Genomic DNA, 14,690 nt, shown 5'->3' with positions numbered 1-14,690 from the left:
GATGCGGGTGTGTGGCGGGTGTGTGTCCTGGTGACACTAATACCTCCTCTGGTCGGTCGGGGCGCCTGTTCGGGGGGGGAGGAGGAACAGGGGGGAATAGCGTGATCCTCCCATGCGTTACGCCCCCCCCCTGGTGAAACTCCTCACTGTCAGGTGAAAAGAAGCGGCTGGTGACTCCACATGTATGGGAGGAGGCATGTGGTAGTCTGCAGCCCTCCCCGGATCAGCAGAGGGGGTGGAGCAGAGACCGGGACGGCTTGGAAGAGATGGGTATTTGGCCAAGTAGAATTGGAGAGAAAAAGAGGGGCGAAAAGCCAAAAAAAAAAACTAGTCAATTACTGAGACTGAAACTTAGAAGGAAATCAAGACGTCGTCGTAAATAAGAGGAAAACGAAACACAGCTTTGTTTGCTGTTTTTCTGCCGTAGGAGCGTGTCCAAACATTCCCTTACAGCCCCGATCCCACTAGTTTTCCTGTGTGTCAGTCTTCCGGGAGTCCGTGATACACTCTGGTATTTCCATCCATCCATTACCCAAGCTGCTCATCCTAATCAGGGTGCCAGATCATCATTTAAATTAGGGCATAAAGCAGAAGTCTGAAGATAAATAATGTCTCTTATTTGTTGTTGGATTTTTCCCCCTTTTTCTCCCAAATTGTATCCGGCCAATTACCCCGCTCTTCCGAGCCGTCCCGGTCTCTGCTCCACCCCCTCTGCTGATCCGGGGAGGGCTGCAGACTACCACATGTCTCCTCCCATACATGTGGAGTCACCAGCCGCTTCTTTTCACCTGACAGTGAGGAGTTTCACCAGGGGGACGTAGCACGTGGGAGGATCACGCTATTCCCCCCAGTTCCCCCCTCCCCCATGAACAGGTACCCCAACTGACCAGAGGAGGCGCTAGTGCAGCAACCAGGACACATACCCAGATCCAGCTTCCCACCTGCAGACAAGGCCAATTGTGTCTGTAGGGACGCCCGACCAAGGCAGAGGTAACACAGGGATTCGGACCAGCGAGCCCTGTGTTGGTAGGCAACGTTATGGACCGCCACGCCACCCGGACGCCCCCGATAAATCACTTTTGAGCTGCAAACGGCTGGAGAAAGGGTTGGGTGAGTGTGACGTAGTGTCCCTGCATACCTCCAGTTCCTTCTCGTCGAAGGCTTTGAGCAGGTGCTGTGGGATGACCTCGTTGAAGCCCTTCTGCAGGGCCAGAAACTGGGCCTCGATGCCATGCAGGAACCGCCAGTTCACATACAACCTAGAAACCAAGAGAGAGACGCGTATTTACAGAGACAGAGCAGCGAGACAGACCAGAGAGATGAAGGAGACAAAGAGAAAGAACAGGTAGAACGAGAGAGCAAGAGGTATGCTGTGAGATGTGGCCCGCTAGCTCCGCACTACAGGTCGAAAAGGGGTTCCAGTGTGTGTGTGTCTGTGTGTGTGTGTGTGTGTGTGTGTGTGTGTGTCCTCATACCTCACGTACTCCTTCTTGGTGTCCTCTGTGACGGGGACACTCTTGCCGTTAGGTTTGAGCTCATGTTGGATGATCTCTCCATAGGCATTGTGCTCCACACAGAAGGTGTGGTCGAGGACGCCTGTGATGTCATTGTCCCTGGAAGAACAGAACCGGGTCGGCAGGGTGGGCGAGAGGGGACAAAAACACACAAAACACAAACAGGTCAGCTTCAGCGTCAGAGAAATTGAACTACCTTTTTTAATGATGGCGTTTTTTCACTCAGTACGTTTACATGATGTTACGTTTACATGGCGGTAGAAAGTGGGTTTATTGTGTTAGTGCGACTAAAACTGCACTTTACAACACATGTAAGTGTGTTAGTCCCACTGAAGTGGTACTAAATCTAGTTTCTGGAAGTGGGACTAACACACCTAGATGATGCGGTTGGGGTGGATTTACTCTGGCATGTACACGCTTCAGTCGGCCCCGAACTGGCCTAGACGGTGTTCTGCACATGATCCGTAGTTCCCGCGGCGGTCTTTCACCCGGAAGTGGAACAGCGTGGTATCAACAGTACCAACATGGCGAGTGCTGGAGCGAGAACCACGCACTTCTGGACAGACGAGGAGACAAACTTCATGTTGTGTCAGCTGAAGGAGCTGAATATCCTCAGGTACATGGATGGATTGGTATGTGATGCAATAGGTAAACCGGGAGAAGGTCCAATAGCAACCAGCTGAAAGGGAGCATATCGCCACCTACCGTACCGGGGTGGGACATACTTCCATCAATAAATCAATTCTACCCCGGTTCTTGTATACTGGGACAACGACAGTAGTCCGGTTACATGGTCTAATGGAGCTGTAACCATAGCTCCACTTTACTCTGCATGTAAACTCAGTGACTGAAAACAAGACACAGCATGATGTACTGAGCTCAGAACATGCTCTCAACAGGTTCAGAACACTGTAAGAACATGTTCTGAACGTGTTCTGATGGATTAAAGTTTAACGACTGTTTTTTTTCTTTGCTAGGACTCCACCATATCTACCAGTGCCCCTGATGCAGTGATGTAGCCCAGGGCCGATATGATGAGGCGTAACCATTGGTGGCCTTAGCTATGTTTCACCCGTTTCAACTGAAACAGGCCCCGGCCCTGTCCTCCCAAAGGGCCCCTGACTGACGTGCTAAAATTGAATAATTCATCCACTTTTTAAAAAAAGTAAATATAATGTAGCTAGTTGTGGTTACTTCGTTCAACGAGCCACCACTAGTAGGTGCTCGGCTGACCTCTGAGCAATCACTGAACTTGAATTGACCTGTCCAGTCAATACAGCAGCTAGCAAAGGTCCATGTCAATGAGAGGAAAATGAAACGCACCCAAACTAGTGGTGCTGTGAAACATCCTAGTGGTGTTCTAAAACATCCTAGTGGTGCTCTAAAACCTCCTAGTGGTGTTCTAAAACCTCCTAGTGGTGTTCTAAAACCTCCTAGTGGTGCTCTGAAACATCCTAGTGGTGCTGTGAAACATCCTAGTGGTGTTCTAAAACATCATAATGGTGTTCTAAAACATCCTAGTGGTGTTATAAAACACCCTAGTGGTGTTCTAAAACATCCTAGTGGTGTTCTAAAACATCCTAGTGGTGCTCTGAAACATCCTAGTGGTGCTCTAAAACATCCCAGTGGGGCTCCAAAACATTCCAGTGGGGCTCTAAAACATCCTAGTGGTGCTGTGAAACATCATAGTGGTGCTGTGAAACATCCTAGTGGTGCTCTGAAACATCCTAGTGGTGTTCTGAAACATCCCATTGGTGCTCTAAAACATCCTAGTGGTGTTCTAAAACATCCTAATGGTGTTCTAAAACATCCTAGTGGTGCTCTAAAACATCCCAGTGGCGCTCTAAAACCTCCTAGTGGTGCTGTAAAACATCCTAATGGTGTTCTAAAACATCCTAGTGGTGCTCTAAAACATCCCAGCGGTGCTCTAAAACATCCTAGTGGTGCTCTAAAACATCCCAGTGGTGCTCTAAAACATCCTAGGGGTGCTCTAAAACATCCCAGGGGTGCTCTAAAACATCCTAGTGGTGTTCTAAAACATCCTAATGGGGTTCTAAAACATCCCAGTGGTGCTCTAAAACATCCCAGTGTTGCTCTAAAACATCCTAGTGGTGCTCTAAAACATCCTAATGGTGTTCTAAAACATCCTAGTGGTGCTCTAAAACATCCCAGCGGTGCTCTAAAACATCCTAGGGGTGCTCTAAAACATCCCAGGGGTGTTCTAAAACATCCTAGGGGTGCTCTAAAACATCCCAGTGGTGTTCTAAAACATCCTAGTGGTGTTCTAAAACCTCCTAGTGGTGTTCTAAAACCTCCTAGTGGTGTTCTAAAACATCCTGATGGTGTTCTAAAACCTCCTAGTGGTGTTCTAAAACCTCCTAGTGGTGCTCTGAAACATCCCAGTGGGGCTCCAAAACATTCCAGTGGTGCTCTAAAACATCCTAGTGGTGCTGTGAAACATCATAGTGGTGCTGTGAAACATCCTAGTGGTGCTCTAAAACATCCTAGTGGTGCTCTAAAACATCCTAGTGGTGTTCTAAAACATCCTAATGGTGTTCTAAAACATCCTAGTGGTGCTCTAAAACATCCCAGTGGCGCTCTAAAAAACCTCCTAGTGGTGCTATAAAACATCCTAACGATGTTCTAAAACATCCTAGTGGTGCTCTAAAACATCCCAGTGGTGCTGTAAAACATCCTAGGGGTTCTCTAAAACATCCCAGAGGTGCTCTAAAACATCCTAGTGGTGTTCTAAAACATCCTAATGGTGTTCTAAAACATCCCAGTGGTGCTCTAAAATATCCCAGTGGTGCTCTAAAACATCCCAGTGGTGCTCTAAAACATCCCAGTGGTGCTCTAAAACATCCTAGTGGTGCTCTAAAATATCCTAGTGGTGCTCTAAAACATCCCAGTGGTGCTCTAAAACATCCTAGTGGTGCTCTAAAACATCCCAGTGGTGCTCTAAAACATCCCAGTGGTGCTCTAAAACATCCCAGTGGTGCTCTAAAACATCCTAGTGGTGCTCTAAAACATCCCAGTGGTGCTCTAAAACATCCCAGTGGTGCTATAAAACATCCTAGTGGTGCTCTAAAACATCCTGATGGTGTTCTAAAACATCCTAGTGGTGCTCTAAAACATCCCAGTGGTGCTCTAAAACATCCTAGTGGTGCTCTAAAACATCCTAGTGGTGCTGTGAAACAGAAAATATGAGACAAGAAAACGAAACATCTTCTTTAACTCTTAGGGTTAATTGTCAATTGTTATCTCCACTAAGCGGTAGCCTGGAGGAGATTATGCATATGGTTGTGTGTGTGTGTGTGTGTGTGTGTGTGTGTGTCCATCTAGCCATCCATTATTCGAACCGCTGATCCTGCTCTCAGGGTCGCGGGGACACTGCAGCCTACCCCAGCAGTCATTGAGTGGCAGCCAGGGAGACACCCTGGACAGGCCGCCAGGCTATCACAAGGCCCACACACACACACACACACACACACACACACACACACCTATGGACAATGTAGTACGGTTGATCCACCTGACCTACATGTGTTTGGACTGTGGGAGGAAACCGGAGCCCCCGGAGGAAACCCACACAGACATGGGGAGAACATACAAACTCCACACAGAGGACGACCTGGGACGACCCCCAAGGTTGGACTACCCCGGGGCTCGAACCCAGGACCTTCTTGCTGTGAGGCGACCGTGCTAACCACTGCGCCGCCCGGTGTGTGTGTGTCTCTACAGCTAATCTCGCACACTACTGGGCCTGTCAGCCTAACAATTTGTGTGCAGTTATAACCGTATGATCAAGGACCTCTCATGGTTGCGGTGACTCAAAACCTTTGAAAAACTCGGGTCTATTTTTTGTGCGGATTTTCCCCCTCTTTTTCTCCCCAGTTGTACCTGTCCAATTACCCCACTCTTCTGAGCCGTCCCGGTCTCTGCTCCACCCCCCTCTGCTGATCCAGGGAGGGCTGCAGACTACCACATGCCTCCTCCCATACATGTGGAGTCGCCAGCCACTTCTTTTCACCTGACAGTGAGGAGTTTCACCTGGGGGACATAGTGCGTGGGAGGATCACGCTATTCCCGAACAGGTGCCTCGACCAACCAGAGGAGGCGCTAGTGCAGTGACCAGGACACATATCCACATCCGGCTTCCCACCCGCAGACACGGCCAGTTGTGTCTGTAGGGACGCCTGATCAAGCCGGAGGTAACACGGGGATTTGAACCGGCGATCCCCATGTTGAAGGCAAGAGAATAGACCACTACGCTACCCAGATGTCCCCGAAAAACTTGTTTTATACCGCAACGGAGTGCTAACTCCTCCGCTGGAGGAGAGGAGCTACGCCTGGTGGAGAGCTGCACTCTGCTGAGTGCACTCTTCTAGTGTTTACAGTTGTTATGTTAGCGGACACACAACACATTGTGTTGTTAAACCCAGACTAGTAGCTGCTGAGAAGGACAAGACTGCTCCTCATTCAAAGCAAAAACCTCACTGTTTCAGTTTTTGATGTTGGGCTGTCCATGATGCTGAAAGTGCACATGATGCAGTTAAGTTTACGTCTGACGATATGCTGTTACTGATGCAAACCAACCCGAATCCTCGCTTTTTTTTCTCTTTTCACTTTGATGTGTTGATTTTTTGTGGGGTAGAGCCCCACATTATCTGTTGAAATGGGCCACTGGATGCTTAAGGCTGCCTATGGGCACAACGGTAGAGAAGGAGGCTCACCAGTGACACATATATATGTAAATGTAAAACACTTGTGCTTTCATTTCTTTTTATCTTGCAACGAGGGCGGCAGGGTAGCACAGTCGCCTCACAGCAAGAAGGTCCTGGGTTCGAGCCCTGGGGTAGTTCCAACCTTGGGGGTCGTCCTCTGTGTGGAGTTTGCATGTTCTCCCCGTGTCTGCGTGGGTTTCTTCCCACAGTCCAAAGACATGTAGGTCAGGTGAATCAGCCATACTAAATTGTCCCTAGGTGTGAATGTGTGCGTGTGTGTGTGTGTGTGTGTGTGATGGCCTGGCGGCCTGTCCAGGGTGTCTCCTTGCCTGCCGCCCAATGACTGCTGGGATAGACTCCAGCACTTCTGTGACCCTGAGAGCAGGATAAGCGGTTCTGATAATGGATGGATGGATGGATGGATGTCTGTTCCAATGACAATCATCTTTAAGACTGACCTGAACCAGCATAATGAGTTCATTTTGATGCAAGATGTGCTAAAATAAATGGACAGTAGGGGGTGCTAAAATCCCTACAACAGGCTTCTTTTTTTTCTTTTTCTTTTTTTAAATACTGGGTTGAGACACTGTCCAATAATCTTGCTTTGTTTAGGACTGTGCACGTGAGCATTTCACAGCCCAACATGTACGTAGGTATTCATGCATGTGATTATTCCCTTCTGACAGCTGGGGTTCTTGTGGTTTTCCAGGATCTCCTGTTATGTTGGAAATCCACCGGCAACCGGACCACAACCTTTTATGATTTTGGAGCAACAAGAACAAATGGCACGGCGTTCTTACGGGGTCCATTCTTATGGGGTCCAGACATGGCTGCTGGCGGGCTGCAGGCCAAACCGTTCACACGGCTGCACGTGTGTGCCTGTGTGAACGGGTGCGTGTACGTCTTTCTGAGTGTACGTCTTTCTGAGTGTACGTCTTTCTGAGTGTACGTCTTTCTGAGTGTACGTCTTTCTGCAGTTGTGTGTGTGTATCTGCATGCATATAAAGGCACCTTGTCCTGTCCTGGAATGTCCTTGTTACTCAAACCCATTTAAACATATTTATATGATAGACATTTACACCATATATTGTTCTTCTTTTTTTGTGGTTTTTCCTCCCTTTTTCTCCCTGATTGTACCTGGCCAATTACCCCACTCCTCCGAGCCGTCCCGGCCTCTGCTGATCCGGGGAGGGCTGCAGACCACCACAAGCCTCCTCCCATACATGTGGAGTCACCAGCCGCTTCTTTTCACCTGACAGTGAGGAGTTTCACCAGCTCCCCCTCCCCCCTGAACAGGCACTCTGACCAACCAGAGGAGGCGCTAGTGTAGTGACCAGGACACATACCCACATCCGACTTCTCACCCGCAGCCACGGCCAATTGTGTCTGTAGGGACGCCCGACCAAGCCAGAGGTAACTCAGGGATCTGAACCGGGATCTGCCCGGTTCAACCAGGATTTGCACATGTTGGTAGTCAACAGAATAGACCCCCACACCACCCAGACGCTCCCTGTTTTTCTTATTTTATTTTTTACTACTTTTTACATGGCGTGCCTGTAAATGTGGAACGTCCTGTAGGGATGTGTCCTCCTTTAACAGGGGAGGCGGTGAATGAATAAAGAGTGACTCTTACAGGATCCACACGAGGCTGTTGTGCAGGTCTGGGTCCACAGACTCCATGTCGTCCAGGGTGATGGGTTTCCCCAGCAGCTGTTTGTAGAAGGGCAGGGTGAAGCCCCCGTCGATGTAGTGGCCGTGGAACACCGCCATGCCCATGATACGGCCCACGAAGTGGAAGTACGACAGGTGCTCCTAGAGAAGGGTGGAGGTTGAAACACGTGAGTCACATGCTGTTTCTTCTGAAACGCCAGGGAGCAAATCACCCGACTTGGTTTCACCGGGCAGTCTTATGCCACCCGGGCCGCTTCGAGATCAGTGTCATCGATTCAGTTTATGTCTGATGGCGCCAGATATCTTTTAATGTCTACCACGAATGGCTGCAAGGGTATCCAGGCAATTTACAGCACATGCAGGGATTTCTCTGCAAGTCTTCTTGGTTCAGCTGAACACGGCAGCAGCGAAGCTCCCGACATTAAACACTAAGATGTTTGCACAAGTGTCCGACGCAACCCAGGTGATTCCCCCCCCCTTTTCTCCCCAATTGTATCCGGCCAATCACCCCACCCTTCTGAGCCGTCCCGGTCGCTGCTCCACCCCCTCTGCTGATCCGGGGAGGGCTGCAGACTACCACATGCCTCCTCCCATACATGTGGAGTCACCAGCCGCTTCTTTTCACCTGACAGTGAGAAGTTTCACCAGGGGGACGTAGCGCGTGGGAGGATCACGCTATTCCCCCCAGTTCCTCCTCCCCCCTGAACAGGTGCCTCGACCGACCAGAGGAGGCGCTATTGCAGCGACCAGGACACATACCCACATCCCGCTTCCCACCCACAGACACGGCCAATTGTGTCTGTAGGGACGCCCAACCAAACCAGAGGTAACAAGGGGATACGAAGCAGTGATCCCCGTGTTGGTAGGCAACAGAATAGACCACCACGCCACCCAGACGCCCCTGATTCATTTGGTTTTAGTCTTGTTTAGACAGATCCTGTTGTCCGTTTTAGTCTGTGTGTGTGTGTGTGTGTGTGTTTTAACTGGCTGAATAAATACTTGTCTATGTGAAGTTACTCTCATCTCACTACTCCTTCCGCATGTGATTTTTACTTATGTGACCTGACGGAGCAGCAGATTCTACATAAAGTGTGACCTGACGGAGCAGCAGATTCTACATAAAGTGTGACCTGACGGAGCAGCAGATTCTACATGAAGTGTGACCTGACGGAGCAGCAGATTCTACATAAAGTGTGACCTGACGGAGCAGGAGATTCTACATAAAGTGTGACCTGACGGAGCAGGAGATTCTACATAAAGTGTGACCTGACAGAGCAGCAGATTCTACATAAAGTGTGACCTGACAGAGCAGCAGATTCTACATAAAGTGTGACCTGACGGAGCAGCAGATTCTACATAAAGTGTGACCTGACGGAGCAGGAGATTCTACATAAAGTGTGACCTGACAGAGCAGCAGATTCTACATAAAGTGTGACCTGACGGAGCAGCAGATTCTACATAAAGTGTGACCTGACGGAGCAGCAGATTCTACATAAAGTGTGACCTGACGGAGCAGCAGATTCTACATAAAGTGTGACCTGACGGAGCAGGAGATTCTACATAAAGTGTGACCTGACGGAGCAGCAGAGTCTCACCGGGTTGACTGCAGAGTCGGGGTTAATCTGCAGGGTGTAGATGTCGTCTCTAGAGTACTGGAACAGGCCGTAGTAGGGGTTCAACATCTCGTGGGACAGCAGATAAAGCCACTCCCTAGTGCACACACACACACACACACACACACACACACACACACACACACACACAGTGGTTAAAAATCATGGAGAAAATAATGCTTAAATATATATAATTCATTAAACCTGCACACAAACATCTATATATCTCAATATATCTATATATATCTACGCACACACACACACACACACACACATATAGATACAAATATAGATACAGATATAGATATAAATACAGATATAGATACAGATATAGATAAAGATATAGATATAAATACAGATATAGATACAGATATAGATACAGATATAGATATAAATACAGATATAGATATAGATATAAATACAGATATAGATACAGATATAGATATAAATACAGATATAGATACAGATATAGATACAGATATAGATATAAATACAGATATAGATATAGATATAAATACAAATATAGATACAGATATAGATATAAATACAGATATAGATACAGATATAGATACAGATATAGATACAGATATAGATACAGATATAGATATAGATATAAATACAGATATAGATACAGATATAGATATAAATACAGATATAGATACAGATACAGATATAGATACAAATACAGATATAGATACAGATATAGATATAAATACAGATATAGATACAGATATCGATATCGATATGTATGTATAGATGTGTATAGGTGTTTTGTAAATACACAGTTAAATCCACAAAAGTGTACAGCTACACACCCCAGCGTATCTAATACTGTATCTCGTTGTGTGAGGATTCAGGGATACAGCAGGCGTCCGGGTAGCATAGCGGTCTATTCCGCTGCCTACCAACACGGAGATCGCCGGTTCAAATCCCCGTGTTGCCTCCGGCTTGGTCGGACGTCCCTACAGACACATTTGGCCGTGTCTGCGGGTGGGAAGCCGGATGTGGGTATGTGTCCTGGTCGCTGCACTAGCGCCTCCTCTGGTCGGTCGGGGCGCCTGTTCAGGGAGGAGGGGGAACTGGGGGCAATAGCGTGATCCTCCTACGCACTACACCCCCCTGGTGAAACTCCTCACTCAGTACGGTTACATGACATTAGAAAGTGGGTTTATTGTGTTAGTGCGACTAAAACTGGACTTTACAACACATGTAAGTGTGTTAGTCCCACTGAAGTGGTACTAGATCTAGTTTCTGGAGGTGGGACTAACACACCAGATGATGTGGTTGGGGTGGATTTACTCTGGCATGTACACGCTTCAGTCGGCCTCGAACTGGCCTAGGCGTTCTGCACATGATCCATAGTTCCCACGGCGGTCTTTCATCCGGAAGTGGAACAGCGTGGCATCAACAGTACCAAGATGGCGAGTTCTGGAGCGAGTTGCTAGTCGTCCATGTTTCCACCGCTCCACGTGGAACCCGCTCGCCGCCTGCTGACTTGTTTGTCGCTTGTTTGGTATGTGACACAATAGGTCAACTGGAAGAAGGTCCAATAGCAACCAGCTGAAAGGGGGCATATCGCCACCTACTGTACCGGGGTTGGACACACTTCCGTCAATACACTGATCGTCCCCCGGTTCTTGTATACTGGGACAACGACAGTAGTCCGGTTACATGGCCTGACCGAGCTGGAACCGTAGTGCCACTGAACTGTGCATGTAAACACAGACACCGTCAGGTGAAAGGAGCGGCTGGTGACTCCACATGTATGGGAGGAGGCATGTGGTAGTCTGCAGCCCTCCCCGGATCAGCAGAGGGGGTGGAGCAGAGACCGGGATGGCTCGGAGGAGTGGGGTGATTGGCCGGGTGCAATCGGGAAGAAAATCCACAAAAAACAAAAAAAAGGATCCGGGGATACAGAGGAGTGACGCACGTCACCGAAGAGATGCTTCTTCACCGACAACAGAGGCAGAAGAGTACAAACAGCAGCACACCCTCCAAATACACTGACTGACAAAACACACACACACACACACACACACACACACACACACACACACACACACACACACACACACACACACACACACACACACACACCTTGCCACCCCTCCATAGTCTAGTCCCTCCTCTCCTCTGAATTTCACCATCAGTCTCTTCCACAGATCCTTCGGACGCATCTTCATCACCTGTCGATACGACTCCTGCAACACAACAGACAACACAGTTAAGCACAACACAACACATCTTCATCACCCGTCGATACGACTCCTGCAACACAACAGACAACACAGTTAAGCACAACACAACACATCTTCATCACCCGTCGATACGACTCCTGCAACACAACAGACAACACAGTTAAGCACAACACAACACATCTTCATCACCCGTCGATACGACTCCTGCAACACAACAGACAACACAGTTAAGCACAACACAACACATCTTCATCACCTGTCGATACGACTCCTGCAACACAACAGACAACACAGTTAAGCACAACACAACGCATCTTCATCACCCGTCGATACGACTCCTGCAACACGACAGACAACACAGTTAAGCACAACACAACACAACACAAACATGGCCGAGCACGCCATATGTTTCTTAGCCATGAGAAGTGTGTGTGTGAACACTGTGTAGTACAGACCCACTACCCGCAGGTCCTTACCATGGATTTTACACTCTAAAAGGGAGCCAGTATTCCTTAAGCTGTCAGCCTCTAATGAAGTGTTCTTAAACACATAGCTACTGAAAGATGACTACATGACTACATGACTAGATGACTACATGACTAGATGACTAGATGACTACATGACTAGATGACTACATGACTAGATGACTAGATGACTACATGACTAGAAGACTAGATGACTACGTGACTACATGCCTCGATGACATGACTAGATGACTACATGACTAGATGACTACATGACTAGATGACTACATGACTACATGACTAGATGACTACATGACTACATGACTACATGACTACATGACTAGATGACTAGATGACTACATGACTAGAAGACTAGATGACTACATGACTACATGACTAGATGACTACATGACTAGATGACTACGTGACTACATGCCTCGATGACATGACTAGATGACTACATGACTACATGACTAGATGACTACATGACTAGATGACTAGATGACTACATGACTACATGACTAGATGACTACATGACTACATGACTAAATGACTACATGACTAGATGACTACATGACTAGATGAACTACATGACTACATGACTTGATGACTACATGAATAGATGACTACATGACTAGATGACTACATTAGCTGGACACTCTTAGCTTTGTTTTCCACTCTGAGTTGAGAAAATGTCATTAAAAAACAAGTTAATTAAAGTTCAATAATAATAAATAATAACACTCTGCCTCTCTGCCATATAGGAGACGGCATTTAAGGTTTTTTTCTTTTTTGGATTTTCCCCCCTTTTTCTCCCCAACTGTATCTGGGCCAGTTACCCCACTCCTCCGAGCCGTCCCGGTCTCTGCTCCACCCCCTCTGCTGATCTGGGGAGGGCTGCAGACATGCCTCCTCCCATACATGTGGAGTCACCAGCCGCTTCTTTTCACCTGACAGTGAGGAGTTTCACCAGGGGGACGTAGCACGTGGGAGGATCACGCTACTCCCCCCAGTTCCCCCTCCCCTGAACAGGCGCCCTGACCAACCAGAGGAGGCGCTAGTGCAGTGACCAGGACACATGCCCGCATCTGGCTTCCCACCTGCAGACATGGCCAATTGTGTCTGTAGGGACACCCACCAAGCTGGGGATAACACGGGGATTCGAACCGGCGATCCCCGTGTTGGTAGGCAATGGAATAGACCACCACACTACCCGGCTGCCCCGGCATGTTAAGGTTTGTTGAATGGAGAGACAACTTATTGGATAGTAGACTGGAATTATTGTTTGTGTCTGTATGTGTGCACATGCACGTGTGTTTAAATGTGTGTGTTGTGTGTGTGTGTGTGTGTGTGGCTCCACAGGAGAGCCGTTTGTATCGTACAGACCTCCTGCCCTGGTGTTTTACCTGCATGCCTCCTTTGCCCCACCTGTCTGAGGAAACCAGGCACTGCTGGAATGCCGTAAGCCCTGCAGCCAGACCGGCCATGTGGGGAGCGTCTGTGTGGGAGTGTGCGCTGCAGTACCTCTGTACTTATGATGACCACATGTTCTCTCTTGAACACAGAACTCCTGTGTTTGCATGTGGAGATGTTGGTTCGGTTACGGACCAGGCTAAGGTTTGTTGTAATTTAAGTACTGGTGAGGGTTTAAGTTATGGTTATTGTCCAGGGGAATGGATTTAGTCAGAGGAAATCCTCACAATTACAGTGATGCTATGGTGTGTGTTTGTGTGTGTGTGTGTGCACTCCGTCTCTCTACCAGATTTTCAGAGACTGAAGAGTTCTGCCATGGTCAACGGTGTATTTCTATAGACAGCGGTTGCGAAAGCGCGTCAGAACCAGCGGCGGCTGGCCAGTACAGGGTTCTGGAGCTCCGCCCCCTTCAAATATCAAGAGATGAAAATCTACTGACACATGTTAAATATAATGTAGTTGTGTGATGCAAATAATGATGAAATAAAAGTGTTGTCAGTCTGTGAGCGCCTTGTCAGCAGCATTACATATTGGTTCACATGGTGTTGGGTTGGTTTCTGTCTGAATACATATACTTCCTGTCTGGAATACATATACTTCCTGTCTGAATACATATACTTCCTGTCTGAACACATATACTTCCTGTCTGAAATACATATACTTCCTGTTGAATACATATACTTCCTGGGTGAGAGGCGCTGGCCAAACCAACCTATGTAAGCTCTCAAACTTGTGGCGAGCAGGTGACCTGAGGCTGCTGTCTGATTGGTTTCTTCAGGTTTTCCAGGGGGCGCTGTTCTGGACTGCCCCAGACACTCCCATGTTTACTGGCAGTGAATTGGTATTGTTTTAATGTTTTTGCTCTAATGTGATTGGACAATTCTCGTGGCTGTCAATCATGTTCACACCCACCACCACGCCTCGTCTCGACTGTCATCATCCACGGTCTACGACCCCTGATAAAACCTATAGGCCACATGGTCCTTCTGAATCCCTCTGTGACTGTGTGGACAGTGAAGCAGCTGTCAGCTGT

At 48.0% G+C, this 14,690-nt stretch overlaps 1 protein-coding gene across 1 annotated transcript in view; it reads right to left on the bottom strand.

Annotated features, from left to right (window-relative positions):
• The window catches only part of LOC130112330 (E3 ubiquitin-protein ligase SMURF2-like), a 175,763-nt gene that overhangs the window by 11,317 nt on the left and 149,756 nt on the right, over nucleotides 1-14,690 (bottom strand). Inside the window, exons 14-20 of the mRNA XM_056279659.1 lie at nucleotides 11,977-11,991; nucleotides 11,843-11,857; nucleotides 11,620-11,723; nucleotides 9,505-9,619; nucleotides 7,872-8,050; nucleotides 1,476-1,613; nucleotides 1,139-1,259 (exon numbers count right to left, since the gene is read on the bottom strand). Of these exons, the coding sequence (XP_056135634.1) occupies nucleotides 1,139-1,259; nucleotides 1,476-1,613; nucleotides 7,872-8,050; nucleotides 9,505-9,619; nucleotides 11,620-11,723; nucleotides 11,843-11,857; nucleotides 11,977-11,991 (687 nt within the window). The remainder of the gene's footprint in view (nucleotides 1-1,138; nucleotides 1,260-1,475; nucleotides 1,614-7,871; nucleotides 8,051-9,504; nucleotides 9,620-11,619; nucleotides 11,724-11,842; nucleotides 11,858-11,976; nucleotides 11,992-14,690) is intronic.

The sequence above is a fragment of the Lampris incognitus genome, chromosome 5 (assembly GCF_029633865.1).
Source record: "Lampris incognitus isolate fLamInc1 chromosome 5, fLamInc1.hap2, whole genome shotgun sequence".
NCBI lineage: Eukaryota > Metazoa > Chordata > Actinopteri > Lampriformes > Lampridae > Lampris > Lampris incognitus.
The sequence above is the reverse complement of the archived record's forward strand: the minus strand, read 5'-3'. Positions and strand labels throughout refer to the sequence as shown.